The 24430-nt window shown below is 38.9% G+C and overlaps 2 protein-coding genes across 6 annotated transcripts in view; one reads left to right on the top strand and one right to left on the bottom strand.

Annotated features, from left to right (window-relative positions):
* CSRNP3 (cysteine and serine rich nuclear protein 3) overlaps nucleotides 1-24430 on the bottom strand; it is a 208531-nt gene that overhangs the window by 2109 nt on the left and 181992 nt on the right. For all 3 annotated transcript variants that reach the window (XM_009443626.5, XM_001144204.7, XM_009443625.5), the window contains 2 exons: nucleotides 19346-19605; nucleotides 1481-1777 (listed from right to left, as the gene is read on the bottom strand). In XM_009443626.5, the coding sequence (XP_009441901.2) occupies nucleotides 1481-1777; nucleotides 19346-19605 (557 nt within the window). The remainder of the gene's footprint in view (nucleotides 1-1480; nucleotides 1778-19345; nucleotides 19606-24430) is intronic.
* Nucleotides 1-24430, top strand: part of GALNT3 (polypeptide N-acetylgalactosaminyltransferase 3) — a 210528-nt gene that overhangs the window by 110598 nt on the left and 75500 nt on the right. The window contains exon 15 of one of the 3 annotated variants that reach the window (XR_008546806.2): nucleotides 12586-14464. The exons of the other annotated variants lie outside the window; for them this stretch is intronic. The gene's annotated coding sequence lies outside the window, so the exon portion shown is untranslated. Of the gene's footprint in view, nucleotides 1-12585; nucleotides 14465-24430 lie in introns of those variants that run through there. 3 annotated transcript variants of the gene reach the window in all.

Here is a 24430-nt window from a genome sequence, read left to right as displayed (position 1 = left end):
TTGGTACATGGGTGCATGTGTGTGTACTGTACTGGAGGGCTGCAATGGATATGCACATTCGTGACTATGACTGGTGGACTCATGTGTTTAGGTCCTGAATCCCCCCTTCCCTCCCCATTCCATTAGATACAATCTTCTTGAAGGAAGGGCATGTACGTTTCATCAAAATTCCAAAACTATTTTGGTGATTGGATACCGAAGACAGAGTGTTTGGGTTCAACAAGTGTTGGACTGACCTCTTCACTCAGGTGAGAGGTGGGGTTCTGGACAATCCAAGGGTATTCATGAGAGATTTACCAATTGTCTCAGATTCCACAGATTAATCTGTATGCAGACCAGAGTATAGGCAAGAGAAAAAAACTTGCTCTGCTTGTCACCTTATCCAGCCATGGAATTTCCTATGCTAAAGAAGAGAAGGCAGACTATTCTAATACAATCATCTTGGCCCCAGTAAAATGTATAGCAGATATTAGAGCCAGAATTTGTATCCGTATTTTTTTTTTTTACTCATGAATCTTTCTGTGAATCCATCTTAAGCAACTGTTCAGCAGATAGGCACTGCCCTCTTCTTTTGGCTACCTGAGTTGCTTTCCTTATTGAAAAAGCCAAGTTTCTGCATAAAACAGTGACACTAATCATAGCGCACCAATGACATTATAAATGAAGGGGGACCAGGAAATTATCTGATTGCCAGTCATCAGGGGTTGGTAAATTTTTTATTTGCAGAGGTCAAAGGAGTCAATATTTTATGCTTTGTGGGCCATATGGGCTCTGTGGCAACCACAATACTCAATTCTGCTGTAGGAGCAAGAAAGCAGTCATAGGCAATATATAAAGAAAAAAATGTGGCTGTGATCCAATAAAACTTTATTTACAAAATCATGTGGCAAGGTCGGATTTGGCCTGTGAACTTATAGGGTGCCAACCCCTGACCTAGTTCGGTTCCTTCATTTTAGAGATACAGAAAGTAACCCAGTGGGCCTGACTTGCCAATTTCATATAGTTGGCAAACAGCAAAGATGGAAGTACAATTTCATTTTCTGCAGTCTCAATCTAGTAATTTTTCCACTAATCCAACCACCTTTAATCAATCATCATTTTATATCCCATGGATGGATCAGAAAATACACACTCCAGTGTTAGGGATGTCATGATCTCCTTCAACATTGGTAAAAAGCTGAAATAAGGTGATATAATACAAGAATCCAAGATAAAATAATTTTAATTAACTCAGCTGCTACTTGGGTTGTCTTTCAGATGATATCTTATATGTATAAGCATTTTATGTATTCCCATGAATGGCCTTAAATTAGTCTTTCTCTCTTCCTGAATTATGTCTTTCTTCCTGAATTACATGTCTTGCCTTGCCAAAAAATTTTCTTTTACATGTGGGAAGCTTCATTATAGGTACCATGACTGCCTCCTTAGGGGGTGGTAGACAATGTCTTGTCTTTGGATGCCCTGAATTCCCAACCCTTACCTGGCACTTAATGCCAGCCAGGCTGCAGGTGCACGTGTCTGGATCACAGAACACTCGGCAGTCACAGCCACAGTCCTCTCGTGAGAGGCGGATGGCTCGGAGTTCGTGCTTTTCTTCCACGTCAATCTTTTTCACTCCAGAGGCACGCAGCAGAGCTCTTCGTTTTTTTGTTGGCAAAGGTTGTAGGAAGAAGTACTCATCTACCTCTGTGTTGTCCAGGTCAATGTCATCATCAGAAATGTCATCCAGTGTAAGAGTGCTGGCTTCTTCTGATTCTACTGTGCCATTCTTAGTCATCTAAAAACACAAAGCAGCAAATAAGAGACTCATTAAGGGCAGGGTACAAAATCTGTATGTTTGTACTGGGTGAGAATGAACTATTATATATCATCATGTCCTCATAATCAACAAGTGTTTGTTAGATCATTTTTTTAATCTTTAGGAGAAATCACAGAAAGGAAAATAAAGGCATCAAAATGTTAGGCTTTTAAATGTACAGGTAACAGAAGACTGTTAATTGGAACTCATAACCTCCTAATGTTAGGAGCTACAGTTGTTGGAGCTTTTAGAGAGTGCTATGTGAAAAACACCAAAGGTTACAAATGCTCATCAGTGAAAACTATCTTTAGACTCATTTCATGATAGGCAGCTCCAATGTTGGAATAAATGTGTCCTTGTTCAGAGATAATAGCATCCTTGTGGAAGCCATCACCACCTAACTCAGCAAATATGTTGTCCTTGAAATAACAACTCTGTCTTTTGAGTTCCAGCAAAACCATACACCAGGAAATAAAGGTGTGCTGCAGTGTGCTACAGGGATTACAAATACGATTATTCTACAGAACATTCCAAGAATGAGGGCTTGATATGAAGTAATCAGTCAGGTCAGCATGCTCTTAGTAAGACAAAGAACAGAGGGCAGGGCCCTCAAGCTCTCAGCAACCAACAACTGAAACAATAAACTCTGCCCTCAGAGGAGTTCACACAAACCCTCACCCAAAATGGTACCTTCTGCACAATAGCTCATGTGGAAACGGTCTCACATACACATGATTAGTCTGCTTCTATTTATATTTCTTCTCTAAATTAATCTCATCCATCAGTAAGCCCTGAATAAGTACTTCATTTCTTACTATTATATCACGTTATGTTTCCTTCATAAAAAAGCATTTAGAAAAAGAAGTTTTCTCTGAATATGAGCAAGATATCTACCCTGAGGAGCAGCATAGAATTAATGCAGAAACTCCATGAGAAAAATCATGGAAGTTCTAAATACAGAAGGGATTTTAATTCTTTCATATTTAAATTTATCACTTCCTAAAATTTATTAATTATAATTATTACTATGCTTGGTGAGCTTAACAACAGTTCATCCATCACACACTTAAAATACTTGCAACATCAGACATCATTGTCTCATCTTTACAGGAAAAAGTCTAACATTCAGATAAGAATTTTTATTGGAAAAAATCCTCAAACTGGAAAACTCTGAATGTATTAAAAAACAAATAGAAGATTGGACTTTGCCCTCAAGCAGAGAAACTTTCATAGAGGAAATAACACACTAGCAAGTGTATATATTAAATATATCACAAAGGCCAGGTGCAGTGGCTCGTGCCTGTAATCCCAGGACTTTGGGAGTCCAAAGTGGGCAGATTGCTTGAGGCCAAGAGTTCAAGACCAGCCTGGGCAACATGATGAAACCCCATCTCTATCAAAAATTCACAAAAATTAGCTGGGCATGGTGGTGGGTGCCTGTAGTCCCAGCTGCTTGGGAGGCTGAGGTGCAAGGATCACTTGAGCCCGGGAGGTCAGGCTGCAGTGAGCCATGATTGCACCACTGCATTCCAGCCTGGGTGACAGAGTGAGACTCTATTTAAATAAATAAATAAATATATATATATATTCAGAAGTATTTATATATATATGAATACTTTATAAGGTATAAATAAATATATATATATATATACTTCTGAGTGTTTCAGCGTTAAAATCTGTGATCATGAAAAGGTACACATTCCTCTTTATTGGGTTTTGTCTCTTGGTATAATCTAAAATTTATTTCCTTCCTTGGCATTTCTTTACATATGTATTGTTTAAACTGTGATAGCCACTAGTAGGACGTCACATTGACTGGTTGTGTTTGTCGTTTTTGTTAATTGTTATTTGTAACAAGCTGCATGTTTTTAGCTGTAAAGATCTGATTTTCTAAGGAATTCAAGTTATAATTGCCTAACATACACTCGATCCTCTGTGATAGGTAAAGCTGTAGTAACAGAAAGGAAGTGTTCCCTTTTACATCTTACCACTGTATGGCACTTTGGTTTGTTTTTATTAATTCTTGGCTTGTCTCTGTGAACCTCAGCAAGCTCCTGACTCCTCAGCACATGTAGCACACCCAGGACTTGGGTAGTATGATTCCCTTTAATACTTCCTACTTAATCTCCACGTTCTGTAATATTTATGCTTACTTGTGCAGTTGGTAACATTACAACAACAAAGTCTCCATTTTATATCAACAGAGATTGATTTATTTTTATTTTATTTTATATTTATTATTTTTTTTGAGATGGGGTCTAGCTCTGTTTCCCAGGCTGGAGTGCAATGGCACAATCTCGGCTAGCTGCAATCTCAGCCTCCCAGGTTCAAGTGATTCTCCTGCCTCAGCCTCCTGAGTAGCTGGGATTACAGGCGCCTGCCACCATGCCCAGCTAATTTTTGTATTTTTAGTAGAGATGGGGTTTCATCCTGTTGGTCAGGCTGGTCTCGAACTCCTGACCTCAGGTGATCCACCTGCCTTGGCCTCCCAAAGTGCTGGGATTACAGGCATGAGCCACCTCTATTTTTTAAAAATGGTTGTTATCAGCCTAATTTTTAAAAAATGGTTGTTATCAGATAATATATGAAATCTAAAAGTCAACATGTAGTAAGATTTTAGCAAATATTTAAAAACATCAAAATTTTTAGGGCAACATGAATAACCAATTGGTGCCTAAGAATTAAAAAACAAACAACTGTATGTCATATGAACTGCAGATTCAGTTTACTCCAAATATAAGTGCCCTTAGAAGTAAAATTTGCATTTCTTATTCCTGCATACTAAAATTAGAATAAGGAATTTCATTTCAAAATAAAAATTTAATTAAGAATCTGGCCAGCTGTGGTGGCTCATGCCTGTAATCACAGCACTTTGGGAGATGGAGGCAGGCAGATCACTTGAGGTCAGGAGTTCGAGACCAGCCTGGGCAACATGGCAAAACCACATCTCTGCTAAAAATACAAAAATTAGCCAGGCATGGAGGGGTACACCTGTAATCACAGCTACTCATGTGACTGAGGCACGAGAATCACTTGAACCTGGGAGGCAAAGGTTGCAGTGAGCCAAGATTGCACCATTATAATATAGCCTGAGTGACAGAGTGATGCCCTGTCTCAAAAAAAAAAAAAAAAAAAAATCTGAAAGAGCTACATACTGTTTCACTCTTGCTCAATAAACTATAAGTTTTCTAATCTAGATTTTCAAAATCTGACATTAACATTGCAGTGAGCTGGCAGGGTTTTGTCTTCATCATCTCAATATCATCTCTATCATTTCTAATAAAGACTGGAGATACTCTAGCTTAGGCTGGTCACTGGCCTATCCTCTCCTCCTCACAGTTTCTGGTTTGGTGTGTAGCCTTCGAGACATATTCCTATTCCCTGCTATCCCCTTGAAGTCCTTCCCCAGTCTTTTCTTCCAGTCTGTGCCCATTTGCTTCTTTAAAAACCAGGCCAAAACTACTGAGTTCAAATGCTCTTTAAAATCAGAGCACTACATAGATTATTTCCAAATGCATTTTAGGGGAAAAAGTCAATGAGCTCCCTAATTTTGTCCACCCACTCACATCAATTACCCTCTTAAGAGCTAGTGTGAATAAATGGAGGCAGTCAGCCAGGATTGCCTCACTTACTCTTGCTGACTCCTTTCCTCCATGATGCATGATATGGTCTGGCTGTGTCCCCAACCAAATGTAGCTCCCATAATTCCCACATGTTGTGGGAGGGACCCAGTAGGAAATAATTGAATCAAGGGGGTGGTTTTTCCCATACTTTTCTCACCATAGTGAATAAGTCTCATGAGACCTGATGGTTTCATAAGGGGAAACCCTTTTAGCTTGGTTCTCATTCCCTATTCACCTGCTGCCATGTAAGATGTGCCTTTCATCTTCTGCCATGATTGTGAGGCCTCCCCAGCCACGTGGAACTGTGAGTCCATTAAACCTCTTTTTCTTTATAAATTACCCAGTCTCAGGTATGTCTTTGCCAACAGCATGAGAACAGACTAATACAGTAAACTGGTACCAGGAGTAGGGTGATGATGTAAAGATACCTGAAAATGTGGAAGCAACTTTGGAACTGGGAAATAGGCAGAGGTTGGAACAGTTTGGAGAGCTCAGAAGAAGAGAAAAAAATGTGGGAAAGTTTGGAACTTCCTAGAGATGTGGAGGGCTCAGAAGACAGGAAAATGTGGGAAAGTTTGGAATTTCCTAGAGACTTGTTGAATGGCTTTGACCAAAATACTGATAGTGATATGGACAATCAAGTTCAGGCTGAGGTGGGCTGAGATGAAGATGAGGAACCTGTTGGCAACTAGAGCAAAAGTGACTCTTGCTGTGCTTTAACAAAGAGGCTGGTGGATTTTTTCGCCTGCTCTAGAGATATGTGGAACTTTGAACTTGAGAGAGATGATTTGGGTTATCTAGTGGAAGAAATTTCAAAGCGGCAAAACATTCAAGAGGAAGCAGAGCATAAAAGTTTGAAAAATGCACAGCCTGACAATCCAATAGAAGAGAAAAACCCATTTCCTGGGGAGAAATCAAGCCTGACACAGAAATTTGCATAAGTAACAAAGAGCTGAATGTTAATCACCAAGACAGTGGGGAAAATGTCTCCAGGGCATGTTGGAGACCTTCACAGCAGCCCCTCCCATTACAGTCCCAGAGGCCTAGAAGGAAAAAATGGTTTCCTGGGCCTGGCCCAGGGCCACCCTGCTATGTCCAGCCTAGGGATGTGGTGCCTTGTGTCTCAGCTGCTCCAGCCATGGCTAAGAGGGGTGAAGTTACAGCTCGGGGCATGGCTTCAGAGGGTGCAAGCCCCAAGCCTTGGCAGCTTCCATGTGCCCTTGTAAGATATGCCTTTGACCTTCTGCCATGATTGAGAGGCCTCCCAGCCAAATGGAACTGTGAGTCCATTAAACCTCATTTTCTTTATTAATACAACCCATCTTCATTCACAGCGGTATTCATTTTGTCCATTTTTTTTTCCTCTTGACATGATGCTACCTTTAAAATCTTTTTTTCCTATCTCAAATAGAATCATTAAATGTTCAGACTTTAGTCAAATGCAACATCCTTATTTCATGCATTAATGAAGCTTAAATTAATTGTAACTTCTCTAAGACATACTTACAGAGCCCAATTTCCTGACTCCTCTTTCAGTATGCTTTTCTTTATATCTCACAGATAGATTATGAGTTTTCTATGGTACTCAAGACAAAGCTGGGAATTTAACATGGAATTAAACACAATGTGTCTAAAAGCTAGTCTGTTGATAGGATAACCAGCACTTTCAAATGAATGCTCTCTTCTCAAGTAGATACTGCCAATCTGGGACTTGGATCATTTCTCCTGTAGTGTTTTCTTTTTCTTTTTTTTTCAAAAAAATAATGTTGCCTCCCCAAGAGCTCAAAGCAAGTCTGCAAAAAATGTGATTTAAAGAGATTACCAAATAGCCTTGACTCTTAAATCTGTTTTTATTTCTGTGTTTTCTTGAGTGTGAAAGAAAGAGAAATTGCAGGTGGGGGTTAAAGAAGTGGTAGAAGCAGATATGACATAATATTAATAACAGCTTTCGCATCTGTGTGCCAGGCACTGTTCTAAACACTTTACCTGCATTAGTTCATTTAGGATCATATACATCTCATGAGGCAAATACTATCATTGTATTCATTTAACTGATGAGGAAAATGAGGCACAGGAATGTTAAATAATTTGCCCAAGATTGCAAGTAATGAGGATGTGCATCAAGTTACAACCCTACTATGTGACTCTACAGCTTGTGCTCTTAAAAGTAATAATAATTACATATATCTATTATTTTAATACACTTAACAGGTACTGAACAGTCTTTTATGATTATTTGGAATCAGGCATTAGGTGTACTGGTGCACAACATACAGCCCTTGATCCCAATGAACTGGAGAAAAGAGACAAGGAGTCTAGTAATTTTAACCTAGTTCATAAGGATTTCCTAGCTTAGGGTGAACATGGGGCATTTGAGGGTTATGTAGGAGGGTGGCAGTGGGGCTGGCAGTGGGGTGAAGTGAGAAGACTTCAATATTCAAATCTGAAAATAGAGTAGCAGTTAAATGAACAGTGGTGACAGAAGGCATTCCATGCTGAGCAACAATAGTTTCAAAGGCCTGAGATAGGACAGAGCATGATACAGTCATTGACCTATAAATTATCTAGATGATTGAACTTGCATGGGATCACTCCCTGTCTTGGTCCATAACTGAAGAGCTAAAAGTAGATAAATAGCAGTTATCCAGAGAGAAATTCTTCTTTGCCATTTGGCTTAGCTAGTTTACAGGTGATGAATACTGACTTAATTTATGATTTGACTTAACCATCTTTATTTTATGTTTATCCTATCTCTGTATGCATGTATCTATGTTGTACTGTTAGGATCTCCAGGTCAAGGCCCCTGTGTGTATGTATGTGTGGGGTGGGCATGTGTGAGTGGGCATGCATGCACATGTGTGTATGCTTGCTTTGTTTCAATGATGACACTTAAGATGGACTTAGTTCTTAAGCCACTGTGTAAACTTGTTCAGACTCACTACAAATAAAACCACTATAACTTTTTTTTGACAGATGGAAACCAAACATCTTAATTTTGCAGATTCGTATGCACTGATAACTGTGAGAAAACCATTCCCAAAGCCCTATAGAATAAATCATTTTGCCCATCTAAACACACCTGAGGGATGGGACACATTACTGTCAGAATCAGTGGAATGATTCTCAGACAGCTTTGAGTCAAATATAGGGATCCCAAATAAAAATCAAGGCTCAACTTTTTGTTTGTTTTTACATATCATGTTGTGAATGAGTTCTTCCATGAATTTTAATGAGATGAAATTTTTGGTGCCATCAAGGGCCCCCAAACACCGAATTCAATTCAACTAATAAAATGATTAGAAGAGAGAAACAATACTAAAAGTATAGATTGACTAAAATGCCAGGGCAAAACAAAATAAAACAAAAAACAAAAATAAAAACACTTCTTTTTAGCACTTAAAAGCTATGTTTACTAACAAAATTTTCTGGTCATTACTGAATTATTCACACTTGTGAAAAAGAGAGTGATTTCCAGAAACAAGAATGTGAAAAACTAATTCAACTTCACAGACACTGATTACTGCATATTATAATAAAGATGATGATGTTGAGAATGACCTAAGCTGCCGTATAGTAAATACTAGTCATTAAGGTCCATACTGTATATAAATTATCTCACCTAATTTGCATGACAATCTTATAAAGTAAAATTTTTTTGTAGTTGAGAAAATCGAAGCTCGGAGAATATAATTTGCCAAAGTCTAGCTAAATAGCCAATTAATGATGATGTTGAAGATCAAACTTAGGTTTATTTGACTCCAAAGCTTGAGCCATGCTTTCAAGACCAGTTGGAGTAAAAATTCTTAAGAGCAATGGTAGAAAAACTGAACAAAAGGAAACAAAAAAAGATAACGTGGCACTACACTCTAAGAGCTGATCTCAGTGCTGTGGGGCAAGAGACAAAAGAGCAGAATAAGCTCCCCTAGAAATAGCTCACTCAGAAATAAAGGATATGGGCCGGGCGTGGTGGCTCACACCTGTAATCCCAGCACTTTGGGAGGCTGAAGCGGGCAGATAACGAGCTCAGGAGTTCAAGACCAGACTGGCCAACATGGTGAAACCCTGTCTCTACTAAAAATACAAAAACTAGCCAGGATTGATGGCAGGCACCTGCAGTCCCAGGTATTTGGGAAGCTGAGGCAAGGGAATTGCTTGAATCCAGGAGGTGGAGGTTGCAGGAAGCTGAGATCACACCACTGCACTCTAGCCTGGGTGACAGCGAGACTCTGTCTCAAAAAAAAAAAAAAGAAAAAAAAGAAAGAAAGAAAGGATATGATTCAGACACAGAAAGCAAGAGCTCAGGAAAGAAGAAAACAGAGAGCAAACCAAAGATACAACATCTCACCAGTTAGTATTTCCTTTGGGTCCTACTTTTTGGGCATGTGGAGGTGGCCTTTCTAATGGAGAGGACATCAGAGAAAGCTGGTTGAGCTAATGTATTACTCTTTTGATTTTCTCAGCTGACTTTTAACTTATTTATCCTGGCCTGAGAAATCTGTATAGCCTGTGGTCTAGTGTTGTAAGACTATATTAGCTTTGGTGATTGATTTAATGTTTATCTCCCCTATCATACTGTGAGCATGTTGAGAGCAGAGATGACATCTGTCTTGTTTACCAGTGTATCCTTTGCACCTTGATAATTGCCAGTCCCATAGTAATTGATTAATACATTTTTAAAATGAATAAATGAATATTCTTAATCACTATGGCATATTGCCAAGCACTGTACTAGGTATGGAGTTTCATAGATGTACAACAGTTCTTCCATATAAGGAGGTTCCAGTCTGCTGGGGGAGATGACCGTGTAATAAATATGATATAATGTTGTAAGAGCACGAAATATATGTGCAAGTTATTGAAGTGGTGGGGTGGAAGAGAGAATAGACATGAAAAGGAAGGCTAGGTACAAAGTCACAAAGCAGATTTACTTCCTATTCAGATTCCATAGTCTTTTTCAAAAAGAAAAACCTTCAAACCAAAAATGCGAGAACAGGCATGTCAGGAAGGATTTAAAGCAAAAGGGAGGTGAGGAGACAGTGAAAGAGGACTTCGCTGTTTTATGGAAGAATCTCCAGGCCCAGACAATTTATGTTTTGAAGCAATGAAAAAGCCTGAAGTTATGGTTGTGCAGTGTAACAGTTTTGAAGAGTCATGGAGTAAAGAATTAGAAGATAATCAAAGTGAGAACAATTTTTTTTAAAAAAAGCTAGTTCTGAATAATAATATTCTAGAAAAAAATACTTAAAAAGATGGTCTCTGTACATGTGACAAAAAAGAGCAGTAATTATTAGACTATTGCCTAAGTTTACTACAGGGAATGTGTCCATTTTTCAATTAAAATTCCATGCAGAAGCTTAACATATGGAAGATAAAAGTGAGAATGAGATCTGCATCTTGGGCTTTCTGCCCTGGCCCCTAATCTCAGACCCCATGGATTACATCCCTTCCTTCCTCTTTCTTTCTTCCTCTCTCTTTCCTCCCTTCCTCCCTTCCTTCTGTCCTTCCTCTCTCTCTCTTTCTTTCTTCCTCTCTCTCTTTCCTTCCTTTCTTCCTCTCTCTCACTTTTCTTCCTCTCTCTTTCCTTCCTTTCTTCCTCTCTCTCACTTTCTTTCTTCCTCTCTCTCTTTCCTTCCGTCCTTCCTCTCTCTCTCTTTCTTCCTCTCTCTCTTTCCTTCCTTCCTCTCTCTCTTTCTTCCTCTCTCTCTCCTCCCTTCCTTCCTTTCTCTCTCTCTTTCTTCCTCTCTCTCTTTTCTTCCTTCCTTCCTTCCTTTCTCTCTTTCTTTCTTCCTCCCTCTCTTTCCTCCCTTCCTTACTCCCTCTCTCTTTCTTTCTTCCTCTCTCTCTTTCCTTCCTTCCTTTCTCTTTCTTTCTTCCTCTCTCTCCTTCCTTCCTTCCTCTCTCTTTCTTTCTTCCTCTCTCTCCTTCCTTCCTTTCTCTCTCTTTCTTTCTTCCTCTCTCTCCTTCCTTCCTTCCTCTTTCTTTCTTCCTCTCTCTCCTTCCTTCCTTCCTTTCTCTCTCTGTCTTTCTTCCTCTCTCTCCTTCCTTCCTTCCTTCCTCTCTCTTTCTTTCTTCCTCTCTCTCTTTGCTTCCTTCCCTCCCTCCTTCTTCCTTCCTCTTTCTTTCTCTCTCTCTTTCCTTCCTTCCTTCCTTGCTTCCTTCCTTCCTTCCTTTCTCTTTCTTTCTTTCTCTCTTTCTCTCTCTCTCTCTCTTTCTCTTTCTTTCTTTTCCCAGAATCTCACTCTGTCACCTGGGACCCAGGCTATGGGTACAATGGCACAATCATAGCTCACTGCAACCTTGAACTCCAGGGCCCAAGTGATGCTCTCATCACAACCTTCCAAGTAGCTGGGACTACAGGCACATGCAACTGCCCAGCTAAATTTTAAATTATTTTGTAGAGAAGGGGTCTCACTATGTTGCCCAGGCTGGTCTTTAACTCCTGGCCTCCAGCAATTCTCCAGCCTCTGCCTCCCAAAGTGCTGGGATTACAGGTGCGAGCCACCTTGCCCGGCCAGAGAATTTCTTATTTTGTCTCTAAGACAAGAATATAGTTCTGAGAATTTCCCATTCTTTCACTCTGACAGAATTTCTTATGCTCTTCATGTGGAAAATGGAATGTAATCTGATTAATAAGAATATGGTTGGATATATGACTTTTTAGTTAGCTGAGCAGTAAAAATGCCTCTAAGACCAGTGATGCTCAGCCTCTTTTGTACCACCAAGGAGGCCAGGAATGAAGGATACGGCATCTATACATCCTATCAGTAGCAGTGGCGCACCCTGGCAATGTTTCTCCCTGGGGGTCATAGTGAGGTGCTTCTCCTTTTACTCTTGAGGATAGCTACCTTGAGAGGATATCCTAAACTTGGCCCTGTTTTGTTAAATGCAATTTTAAGTCCATAACCTGGATGAAGACCTAAAAGGCAAGCTTATCACATCTACAGATGACAAGACCAAGTTTATTGAAATTAAATGTAACAAAACTTTATTGATCACTCTCTACAGGCCATGTCTAGCACTAAAGAGGGCTTTTGCCATGGAGATGTTACAAAATTTTGATTTATATCATAATGCAGAGTTGGCTTAAAAGATCTGAGTTTTGTTTGCTTGTTTTTTGTTTAGTTTAGCTTATTTATTGTTTGTTTGTTTTTTGCTTACCACCAGCTTACTAAGAACAAAAAAAATTGATCACAGTCCAAAAGCCACTATATCCTTAGTGTATTCCATGGAAAGAACATCCAGAACTTGGGAGAAGATAACGTAACATATTCCTGGAGCACCATGTCCAGATCAAGTACCATATTATAAAGGAGACATAAATAGCACTGTATCCAGAGGAAGGAAACCAGGGCAACAAAGAGCCTAAAAGCCATGCCCCAGGAGGATCAGTGGAAAGAACCAAGGATGTTTAATCCTGCAGAACAGAAACATATAGAGCCCATAAGCTTTCTTCAAATATTTGCATGTCCATCACCATTGCTTTCAAACAGCCAGAATTCGGAAAATAGGGAAGATTTACTCTGTGTACTTACGGGGCAGAATTCGGGTCACATGGCAGCAGGTTGCTCAATGTTAGGAAGAGCTTTCTAACAATTAAAGCTGCAAAATGAAATGAGCTATTTCAAAAAGCTGTGTGCTCTGGATCACCAGAATTGTTCAATAAGAGGCCAGAAAGCATAGGATATGTTTTTAATACGATAAATTCCTGGTTTTGTGGTATAAGTTGGACAGTGACCTAGTCTATAAGGTCTCTGGAAAACTAAAGGAAAATATGTATATCATTTGGATATTGAGTCACATCTTATAATATAGTTCTTTAGCTCATTAGCTGTTAATTGCAGGTGGCAAACTGGAACCAATTTAATTATACCCTCGAAGAACTAGGAATGTTTGGTTGTTTTGTTAGCTTATGAGAATTTCAACAACCTGAAGTCACAAGAGGACCCTGGAATACATATTACCACACAGTCACCAGGAGGGATGATGATAGTATCAACATATAAGACATATGAAAATTTCCTCTCAAATTTTTTTCTCCTACCCTCTGATTTAGACCAACATCGCTTCTTTCAGTGGTAGCTAATAAGCCAGACGGATCTAGTAGCATGCTAGTAAATATTTAACAACTGACACTCTGGAAAAAAAAATCTAATTTGTCATGTTTGCCAAATCTCATGGTTTAAATACACCCATCATAGCTGATTTCAAGCTACCATTGGGAAGAGAAGTACACAATCCACTTTAGTGAGCAACTTTAACAAGCTGGCTCCAGCACATCACTGAATATACCCCACATTTTAATCAGGAGAATCAGTGCAATTGACTTCCCTAAATTAACAGTCCAATGGTTGTTGCAGAGAAAGAAACTAAAGATTTGATTACATATGCTTAGTTGTTCCATTTAAACTAAAACACCAACAATATTTTGAAAGAACATATTCTTAAATGTATTGCATTTGCCCAGGGCTGCAGCCCACCCTTTCAGTCTCCATCATTTTGTTTAGGTTTATTTTCTCTGTCAAAATAGGTTGTGTATGTGACAGAGCAGGTATTGAGCACATCAAAGTTTTCCATTTGATGTTAAAGTGGGCCTCCATTTGGGGATGCATTCCGGAAGCTCTGACACTAAGTATGCTGTGGCATAATCTCTACAATCTAACAGAAATTCTGTAAGGATAAGTGGAGTTCAAACATATCATGACCAGCAGGTTCTGACACATCTAAAATAAAGAATCAGAGTATGGGGAAATAGTTAATAACACATCCAAAAATGTTGATGATTGATATAGTTCAACTGTTTCTCGAAAGCTTCTAATCTCTTCTATCTATCAGGGCATTTAAGGCCCTTATCTGGAAGATAAATCAAAAGACTTTTGAGGAGATACAAAGGGCAGGGCTGGAGGTGAAGTGGAGAATTATAATATTGCATTGGTAAGTCACTAAATGGGCAAAGCAGTCATAAATCTGAGATTTGGGATGAAAAAAAATTTATGTAGAGTTTTTTTAAAGGTTAATCATTAAAGGAAGAGTTACCATCTGCCAACTTTTTTTTGTTTGTTTTTTAAATGAGGGAAGGAGGGCAAGTAACAGCCACACATTACTCAAGGAACATATGACTGAAAACTTGAGAAAAGTACATAATTCTGAAAAGCAATTAGAAATGGCAGCAAGAATGAAGATAGACACTTGGATCTCAGAAATAGGAGGAACAACTTGGGTTGAAAAAATAAAAAAGCAAGCCAAAGCTATGAAAGCTAAATTAAATTTCTTAGAACAAGGTGGTAGAATCCAGTATGATAGAACCCAGAGGCAATTGGAACACCAATGTTCTTTAAAACATACAAATGGCTGCCTAATGCATTTTACAGATACATGTGAATTGGGAATAAAGTCTAATGTAATTGTTCAACAATGTGGTGCAGATGATGAAATCTAAGCACTTAATTTGGAAAAGTGTATAGTATTAAGATGACTGCATTGATTACTGAGAAGAGTACGACATGTTTGAATGGGCTTGACAGAGAAGAACTGTGCTCTGTAATTTAGAAATCTAAAGCTACTTATTTCTTCTAGAAATGCATTTTATTCAATCAGTTTTCTCTATTAGTTGTTTATAGACAATGTTTGAAAGACCAGCACCACTAACAAAAAAAGACACACTTGAACTCCCCCAAATAGAATTGGATTTGTTCTACTAAGGTAATACATACATATTATTTTTTGATAGATCTAAAATCATAACTTGATTGGAAGATGAATTACTAAATTAGGAGCAATTTTATGATCAAAACATACATTTCTACTTTTATTTTGTTTTCAAAATAACATCTATAGATGTACTATAATGTCTAAAAGTGTATATGCATGTATTTCTTTTTCTCATATTTCTCTATTAAAGCCCCATTATGAGAGGTGCCATTATATAAATGTGTTCTCTATTTGGAACTCAGCAAAGACACCCTGGAAAGATACAGAGGGACAGTGGAAAGAGGAACTTCTTCCTGTTTTGGGGCTGTTGCTTCTCAAAGAAGTAGAAGGAAAACTATCTAGCTCTGAGTTCAGTGAGTTTCCCATGGTGTACTACATGTCTCCATAATGATGGGTTTGGAAACTGTCTGTCTTGTCAGATGCTGCCTTTCCTCCCTCCTTATTCAGCGGGCAATTCACTGTCACTCACAAAGGACCAACTCAGGCCAACTCACAGTGAGCAAAGTTTGTCTTTAACAATCCTTACTTTTCTTTCTGGAATGCTTTTCCGTACCAATGACCCTTCTGCTGCCCCAGTCAAAATAATGAAATCAATTTAGCCACATTTACAAAAGGTCCCTGGTTTATGATGGTTTGGCTTTTCATGAGTTTATGATGGTGCAAAAGCAATATACATTCAGTAGAAACTAGGCTTTGAATTTTGAATTTTGATCTTTTGCTGGGCTAGCAATATCCTTGCATGATACAGGGTATTGGGACAGCTCTGTCAGCCATGCAATCATGAGGATGAACAACTGCTACCTTATGGCAAACTGTGTGGCCAGATGATCTTCCTCTCCGGTAGGCCAATGTAAGTGTTCTGAGCATGTTTAAGGTGGGCTAAGTTAAGCCATAATGTTCAGTACGTTAGGTGTATTAAATGCATTTTTCAACTTAATGATATTTTAAATTTACGATGGGTTTATCAGGAGATAATTCCACTGCAAATTGAGGGGCATCTATATTTTGTTACTTACACCAGAGGTGTTTATATTTCAAACAAGTACCACATTAAAAGTGAAATTTCAAGTATCAGAGTGAAATTTTTGAATAGCTATGTTTTGGGGTAGCTGGCTTTGGATAGCTAAACCATAGTCAATAATATTTTAAAAATCATAAAAGTTCATATACTAGAGGAATTACAATGAAAATATACACAAGTTTTTCTCCATTAATTCTCCTCAGAGTTTTAAAAAGCTGGTTCATATTGCTGTGATCTTTTAGCTTTGTGTGACATGTGTTTCTGAATACTTTAAGCACAGTGAGGTTAAGATTGGATCACCTCAAAATGTCATTATCTTTTAGGTTGGCATTTATTTGGAAGTAGTGATGATAACCAAATGCCTTTTGTTTACATTTCACCAAAGGGGAAAACTGTGTTTTCAATTACCAATAACAAACTGATACCTGACACTAGCTCAGATGATTGCCTCTCCAACATCCAACACTAAGCAGAATTTTAAAAAACAAATTAGTAATAGAGTGGTCTTTTGGCTCCTTCTTTTCTCATTCAGCTTATTTAAAAAATGTATGGAAGTAGCTGGATACAAATTATAGTACATAGCACATGGGAGAAGGTTGCTGTAGGTTTGTGACTTTCCCTTACATTCATCACATGTATCACGTGTCTCGGAGTTCACCACAATAAATCTTTTGGTTCTCAGACAGCATGTCAGTCCTCCAGCTGTTAAAAACCACTGCACACAGTACCAGACCCCAGAGAGGATGACTCCCCAAAGGTACAAAGACTGTCTTTCTCAATGCCTATAGGAGCTAATCAATTAATTTAAGAATAGGAAGTAATAAGATAATAGAATCCATTTTCTATTTGGATGAGCCAACTTAACATCTCTGTGCTTCTTTTATTTCTCAGTTGTAAACATGTTCTAATAATTTACCTATTCCACTGGGTCTTCCTGAGGATTACATTAAATCATGTTCATAAAGTACCTGGCAAATAAAATCACTTAATAATTGGCAGCCATTACTATTGTGCTATCAATACTTGAATTTGGAGAACGACTTCACTCTTTGGGTAGAGGGTAGAGTTGGTTTGCTGTGGGTGACAAAGGCAGAGGGTGGATTGCAGAAGAGAAGCAAATCTGAGAATTTTTACTAAATTAAGCTACATGCAGAGCAAGCATAAAAAACAACAACAATAATAGAGGATTGCTACTGACAAAACTTTTAATGAGACCCGAGACTTTCAGTGAAACCTGCCAAAAATACTGCCAAAGTAAGAGACATGCTCTAAGCTAGCTTGTATCCAGCTTAATTTAAGTGACTGCTTTGCCATGAAATTGGGAACATGGCACATACATACATTGCAAAGTACATGAAAACAAGATGTTTTGAAACACACATCACACCCCTGCTGACTGACTTTATTCTGAAAACTAAAAGTAATGCTAACCCAGCTGTGCTTATGGTGCTTCAGGTATTTAACAAACGACCATTTATGTTAAGTACCCTGGATTACCTAAGAAAGATTTTCGTTGTCATTAAATAATGATGGAAAAATATTTCCTATCAATTGATAAGGTGATAATCCAACGGAAGAGTGTCTTTAGTTGACAAAAGATGTTTTCAGTGTCATATTTCTCTCCATTTAATCTCTAAAGTGGCAAAAAAATAAGTTTTTCCACTTGGATACCTTCCTGACATCTCTTGGTAACTCAAAAGCCCCTCAAACTCAGTATGTCCAAAAATGATCTCACTATCCACATCCCACCCCCAGCCTGTCCCCTTCCTGTGTTCTTTGTCATAGCAAAACAGTATTATCACCTACAACCCATTCAGTTTTGCAAGCCAGAAATTTAGGGGTCATTCCTGACAATCTCCTTCTCTTCCTCCTAAATCCAACCTGTCATTAAGCACTGCTGATTTTGTTTGCTAAATTTCTCCCTCTATTCATCTCTCTCCGACTCCCCTACCATCATCAGTCTAATATAACCTACTGTCACCTCTCTCCCTGACTGTGGTAACAGCCTTCTAACTGGTCTAACTTCATATATTCCATCCCGTCTCAACACCACTTACCCTACCCATAACTTTTTCTCCCACCATTTCATGAGCTGGATCATATTCTGCCACTCCAACTCAGCTTAAAACTCTTGATGACTTTTGATGGCCTTAGGAAGAAGAGGAAAAAATACCTTAATATGGTTTACAAAGCCTCATTCCTGCCTCCTTCACGTTACTTCATTCTTCTTGCCTCTGCTCCAGCCACACAAGCCATTGTGGACTCACTGTGTTCCCTCCTGGCACAAGGTAGCTGATATGGTTTGGCTGTGTCCTCACCCAAATCTCATCTTGAATTGTAACTCCCATAATTCCCATGTGTTGTGGCAGGGACCCAGTGGGGGATAACTGAATCATGGGGGCGGTTCCCCCATAGCGTTCTCATGGTAGTGATAAGTCTCATGAGATTTGATGGTTTTATAAGGAGTTTCTTTTTCACTTGGCTCTCACTTTCCCTCTTGCTGCCGCCATGTAATAAGTGCCTTTTGCCCTCTGCCATGATTGTGAGGCCTCCCCAGCCATATGGAACTGAGTTCATTAAACCTCCTTTTCTTTGTAAATTACCTAGTCCCGGGTGTGTCTTTATCAGCAGCGTGAAAACAGACTAATACAGTAGCTCTGGCTTTTCCTGATATCTGAAATGCTCTTGCCAATCCTCTTTGCCTAGTCACCTCTTCAGATTTTCATTTCACTTCCTTGAGAAAGCTTTCCTTGACCTCCTTGACCACATCAATTCCCTATTATAAACTTTCATAATACCTTGCAACTCTTCTACATTACACTCAATGAAGTTGTGCTTTTATTTTGTTTAGCACTTTTATTAATATTTTTCTTTTCTACTATTCTATAAGTTCCTGTAGAGAGAGGACCACATCTATTTTTGGTCTCCTACTAGCCCTAGCCCAAGCACAGGGCATATGATCTCACAATATTCAATAGTAAATATTGGTGGAATGAATGAATAAATGATGTCAGGTAAGTTTCCCACATTGCTTTTAGCAAACAGACTATATCGTTTTGCTTTAAAAAAATGTCAGCAAGCAGTCTGTTATGTAAAATGCCCAGTTTGTTTCGTGATTATAAATATGAAAACGGTTAACTCAATCAAATTGCTGTAAGGATATGAGACTTTGCAGAAAATGAGTTTGTTTTTTACCTTTAGTTTTAAGGAGTTCAGCTTTTCCTCCCTAAGGTGTTCTCTCAACATCTCCCGGTGGAGCCTCTCCTGCTCCCTTGCAAACTCGCCAAGAGTGTACTGGCGCACGCTGTTATGGCGGCTGGACATCCCCAGGGTGCTTCCCCCTTGACTGGGCACACTTGTGAAGCCTTGCCTCCTGGTGAAGTAGTACACGGTGACACAACTAAAATGTACATTCTTTGTCCTCAGTCGTTTCTCCCTTTTGAGAATGGAGGAAGCTGAAAGAGAAAGAAACAATCCTGTGAACACTTGGGGCAGCAGTTTTCAGACACGGCCAAGAAAATGCCATTTGGTGATCTTGAATCTATCTGTGGCCAACCCTTGTTGGCTAGGGCACTCTAAAACTGTTATATCCCAGAGTTGGCATAGAGTTCTAATTTTCTTTCTTAAATTTTCTTCTAGCTGCAGCAGAGTAGACTTCTTTTAAGTATAATGGTAGTCTGTGCTTTTAAGTATAATGATAATCTAAGCAAACTTTCAGGAAAGTTGTCAGTAGTCTGTGAATCTGTGGCAGCATTTACAGTAGTCCCCCCTTATCTTTAGAGGATATGTTCTCAGACTTCCTGTGGATGCCTGAAATCACGGACAGTATTGAGCCCTGTATATACTGTTTTTTCCTATACATACCTACCTAAGATAAGGCACAGTAAGAAATTAATTACAACAGCTAATAGTAAAATAAAGCAATTATAATAATATATGAACATCACTACTCTGGTGCTTTGGGGCCATTATTAGGTAAAATAAGGGTTCCTTGAACATAAGCACTGGGATACCCATGGCAGTTGATCTGATAACCGAGATGGCTACTATGTAACTAATGGGCCAGTAGCACAGACAGCACTGATGTGCTGGACAAAGAGAAGATTCAAATCCTTGGGGAATGGGAATGGGACAGTGTGAGATTTCATCACACTACTCCCAACAGCCTGCAATTTAAAACTAAAAATGGTTTATTTCAGGATATTTTCATTTAATATTTTTGGATTGTCCTTGACCACAGATAACTGAAACTGGGGAAATCAAAACTGCAGATAACCAGGGACAACTATAATTTCTCATTTCCTCTAATCCTTTGAACTTTGGTTTTATGACTTTCACAGGAGTTGTATTATACTATAATCAAAAAAGACACATAGTACAAACCCTCATACCTCGGATCTTATTTCTATGTGGAGGGTGTTTGACATTAAAACAAATGTCAACAAATTTTAGAAAATTTCAAAAAGCAATAAAAACACACACAAAAAGGCTCACTGGCACTATTTAGATATTTTATCAATCTAAATCTAATAAAACTTTCATTTGAAAAGACCAGTGTTCTCATTAAATAGCATCATGAACAATGGGATTCTAATGCAAGTATACACTGGGACAAATGAAATTGCCTGAGATATATCAGAACTACTTTTTCTTCTTCTTATTTTTTAATTGACAAATAAAAATTATATATATTTATGATGCCCAGCGTGATGCTTTGATATATGTATGTATTGTGAAACTGCTCAATCAAACTAATTAACATATCAATTATCTCACATATTGATTTTTTTGTGGTAATGATGGGAGCCTTTATTATTAGTTAAAGGAACATCAAGATGCACAGAGAATCCAGGAGATGTAGACACTGACTGTAGTTGAGAAGAAGAGGGCCACACTTTGTAAACATGGCCTCTTGAAATTAGAAGACATGGTAGAATCATCTGGTTCAGCCCCTTCATTTTACATTGAAGTAACCCAGGTCTGTAGAATTTGAGTGACTTTTTTTGATGTAGACTGTTAGTGAGACAGGTAAGCCTAAACCTAAAAGCTCCTAATTCGCTGCCAAATTATACGATCCACCCCCACTGGGGAAGGAAGGACATGCTTAGTTGAGAAGAAAGAATCATGCTATTATTTTGCTAGCTGAGGATTTCTTCTCAGTTCATTATTTTTTTCCTATCTGCTTTTCTATTAGGGGTTGAATTTTGTCCCTCTCCACCAAATATGCTAAAGTCCTAATCCCAAGTACCTCGGAATGTAGTCTCTTTTGGAAATAGGGACTTTACAGAAGTAAACAAATTAAAATGAGGTCACTAGGGTGGGCCCTTATCCAAGATGACTGGTGTGTTTATAAAAGTTAAAATTTGGACACAGACATGCATAGAGGGAAGATGATGTGAAGAGACACAGAAAGAACACCGTGTGAACACTGACATGGAGATGGAGATTCTCCACCACAAGCCAAGAATGTCGGGGGCTACCAGAAACTGAAATGTGCAAGGAAAGATCCTTTCCCAAAGGTTTCAGAGGGAGCCGGGCCCTGGCAACACCTTGGTCATCTAGCCTACTGAACTGTGAGCAGTTTCTGCTATTGTAAGTCATCTTGTTTGTCGTCATTTTTATGGGAGCCCAAGGAAACTGATACAAGTGCTCAAGCAGAAAAATGAACAGAAGAAAATGAACTGAGAAGAAATCCTCTGACGGCAAAATGCTATAATTTAACATTTATGGAGTGTTTCCCATGTGCTGTACTATGCGGGGAACTTTACATGAATTATCTCATTTTATCCTTAGAACTCCCTGGTTGATATTACTCATGTCCCAATTGTTAGGAAACCAAATTATCAACAGTTAAAAAACATGGCCAAGGTCCTATAACTAATGAAAAAACTGGGATCTGTTATTCAGAGCACAGTCTTTTCGCTACCATATTTCAGCATACAGCTGAGGCCACATTAAGGGAGGTGAGCAAGGCTGAGATTTGGCATCATACTACCTCTGGAAGATGTCAACTGCTGCTGGTTTCAAGATGATTTTGATTTGGAAGGCTGTGTAAGCAATGAAAAAAATTGACTGTAACTGGATTTAGGTAAGAATCTTCTTCCAAGGAGGTTCAAGCTCCTTTGTCTCATTTTTCCCCCATGAAACATTCAAGCCAAATATATAGAGGCTGCTATGATTAATATCATGTTATGGATTTGTTTAATCAGTAAGTATAAATTGAGAGCCTACTATGTGCTAGCCACTTTCTAGATGATTGGGATACATCAGTTAAAAACACAGATGATTCCGGGTGAGGCTCACGCCTGTAATCCCAACACTTCGGGAGGCCAAGACAGGCGGATCACCTGAGGTCAGAAATTCGAGACCATCCTGGCTAACATGGTGAAATCCTGTCTCTACTAAAAATACAAAAAGTAACCAGGCAGGGTGGCTCACGCCTGCAATCCCAGCTACTCAGGAGGCTGAGGCAGGAGAATTGCTGGAACCTGAGAGGTGGAGGTTGCAGTGAGCCGAAATCACACCACTGCCCTCCAGCCTGGGCAACAGAGAGACACTGCATCTCAAAAAATAAAAAGAATAAATAAATAAAAAATAAATACACAGATGATGATCCCTGCCTGTGTGGAGCTTCCATTCCAGTGATGAGAAACTCTGACACAATGAAGAGACTCAGAAGATTAGAGAGTAAGAGAATTATGACCTTAGCACAGAAATTCGGCTTTCTCAACTTTCCTCTTCTCCATTGTTTTGCTTCTCCAGAATATATTGCCAGAAAGTGAATGCTTTCCAACTTGTGCATAATTTTCCATTTATTTATGTATATATTCATTGTAACACACCTGTACTCCAGGCAGTAAAGAAAACTTTCAACTTTGATTTAAAAGTTCTGATCCATTTCATAACCGTATGTTTAAATCATCTCAAAACAAGGAAGAATTTGTCAAAATGTAAAAGATCACCAGAGAAGGCAAATTTAACAATCTGCCCAGTAATCTGCTATCAAATCCAACAATCTCATACATCACCCCTTACAGCAGGCTAGAGCTTCTGGTTTTGTGATGATAACTTTCTATCTTTTTTGCTCTTGATATCATAAAAATGATGCCCTAAAGGCATTATTGTTCAAGGCCATAAATTTACAGACAAGGAAAAAGGTTTGAATGTACTCATTTAAAATCATTATTATACACACCTCTGGTAATTTTTTTTTTTTTTTTTTTTTTTTTTTTTTTGTGATAGAGCTTCGCTCTTGTTGCCCAGACTGGAGTGCAGTGGCATGATCTCGGTTCACTGCAACCTCTGCCTCCTGGGTTCAAATGATTCTCCTTCCTCAGCCTCCTGAGTAGCTGGGATTACAGGTATCTGCCACCACGCCCAGCTAATTTTTGTATTTTTAGTAAAGACAGGGTTTCATCATGTTGGCCAGGCTGTTCTCAAACTCCTGACCTCAGGTGATCCACCCACCTCGGCCTCCCAAAGTTCTGGGATTATAGGTGTGAGCCACTGTGCCCAGCCACCTCTGGTAATTTTAGTACTTACTTTTTAGACAATTGGTGGCACTCTCAACAAATTTCCTTTCTAAATGTATTTAGATCTCCACCTGCAGTTTGAGATTATAAGAATTCTTCACCCTTCTGGATGAATCTATTGCATCATGCTTTCCCAGAAAAGCCAAATTACCTTTTCCCTAAAAGCTAGAGTTTGGAAGTGATTTTCTAAGGCCTTGAAGACGACAATAGTGTCAGGGAGCAGAAGGCCTTCAGCTGGGCCCCTGACAGTGCTGACACTGTCAAAAGGAATTAGGAATAGTGCTTCCTCCTATCTATTAGGGTTCATAATTCAAACATGTGTTTATGTTTGCTTTAGCATTTGCATATTATACATAACATTGTGAGAACAATGATTCAAAAGCCTATGGAATCTATTTAAAAGGAAGTCTTCAAAATACTACAAGATCAGCCTTATAGGGGATATTGTAAGTGTGGCTTTCCTGAAGTTAAGAGCCACCCAAGTCTCTCTTCTGATGATTAAATCAGAGGACTAACATGAGCCTTTATGGGCTATCTCCTGCCTCCAGGCCTTAATTTGACTAACATCACAAAATGAAGTCATAAAAAAGAGTCTCTGCCCTTTGAGCCTGGGAGAAGCAGACTAAATTCACTCAGCACATCTGCCGTAGGGAATCTGAAACCTCCCTGATATACCTACCTAGCAATTTGTGCCCTTTCCAAGAAGACTAAGCTCTACTTTGTGTCTCTACAGAGTTCAGTATTGGCT

Source organism: Pan troglodytes, chromosome 13 (assembly GCF_028858775.2).
Source record: "Pan troglodytes isolate AG18354 chromosome 13, NHGRI_mPanTro3-v2.0_pri, whole genome shotgun sequence".
Lineage (NCBI taxonomy): Eukaryota > Metazoa > Chordata > Mammalia > Primates > Hominidae > Pan > Pan troglodytes.
Note: the sequence above shows the minus strand (reverse complement) of the source record. Positions and strands in the feature narration are given on the sequence as shown.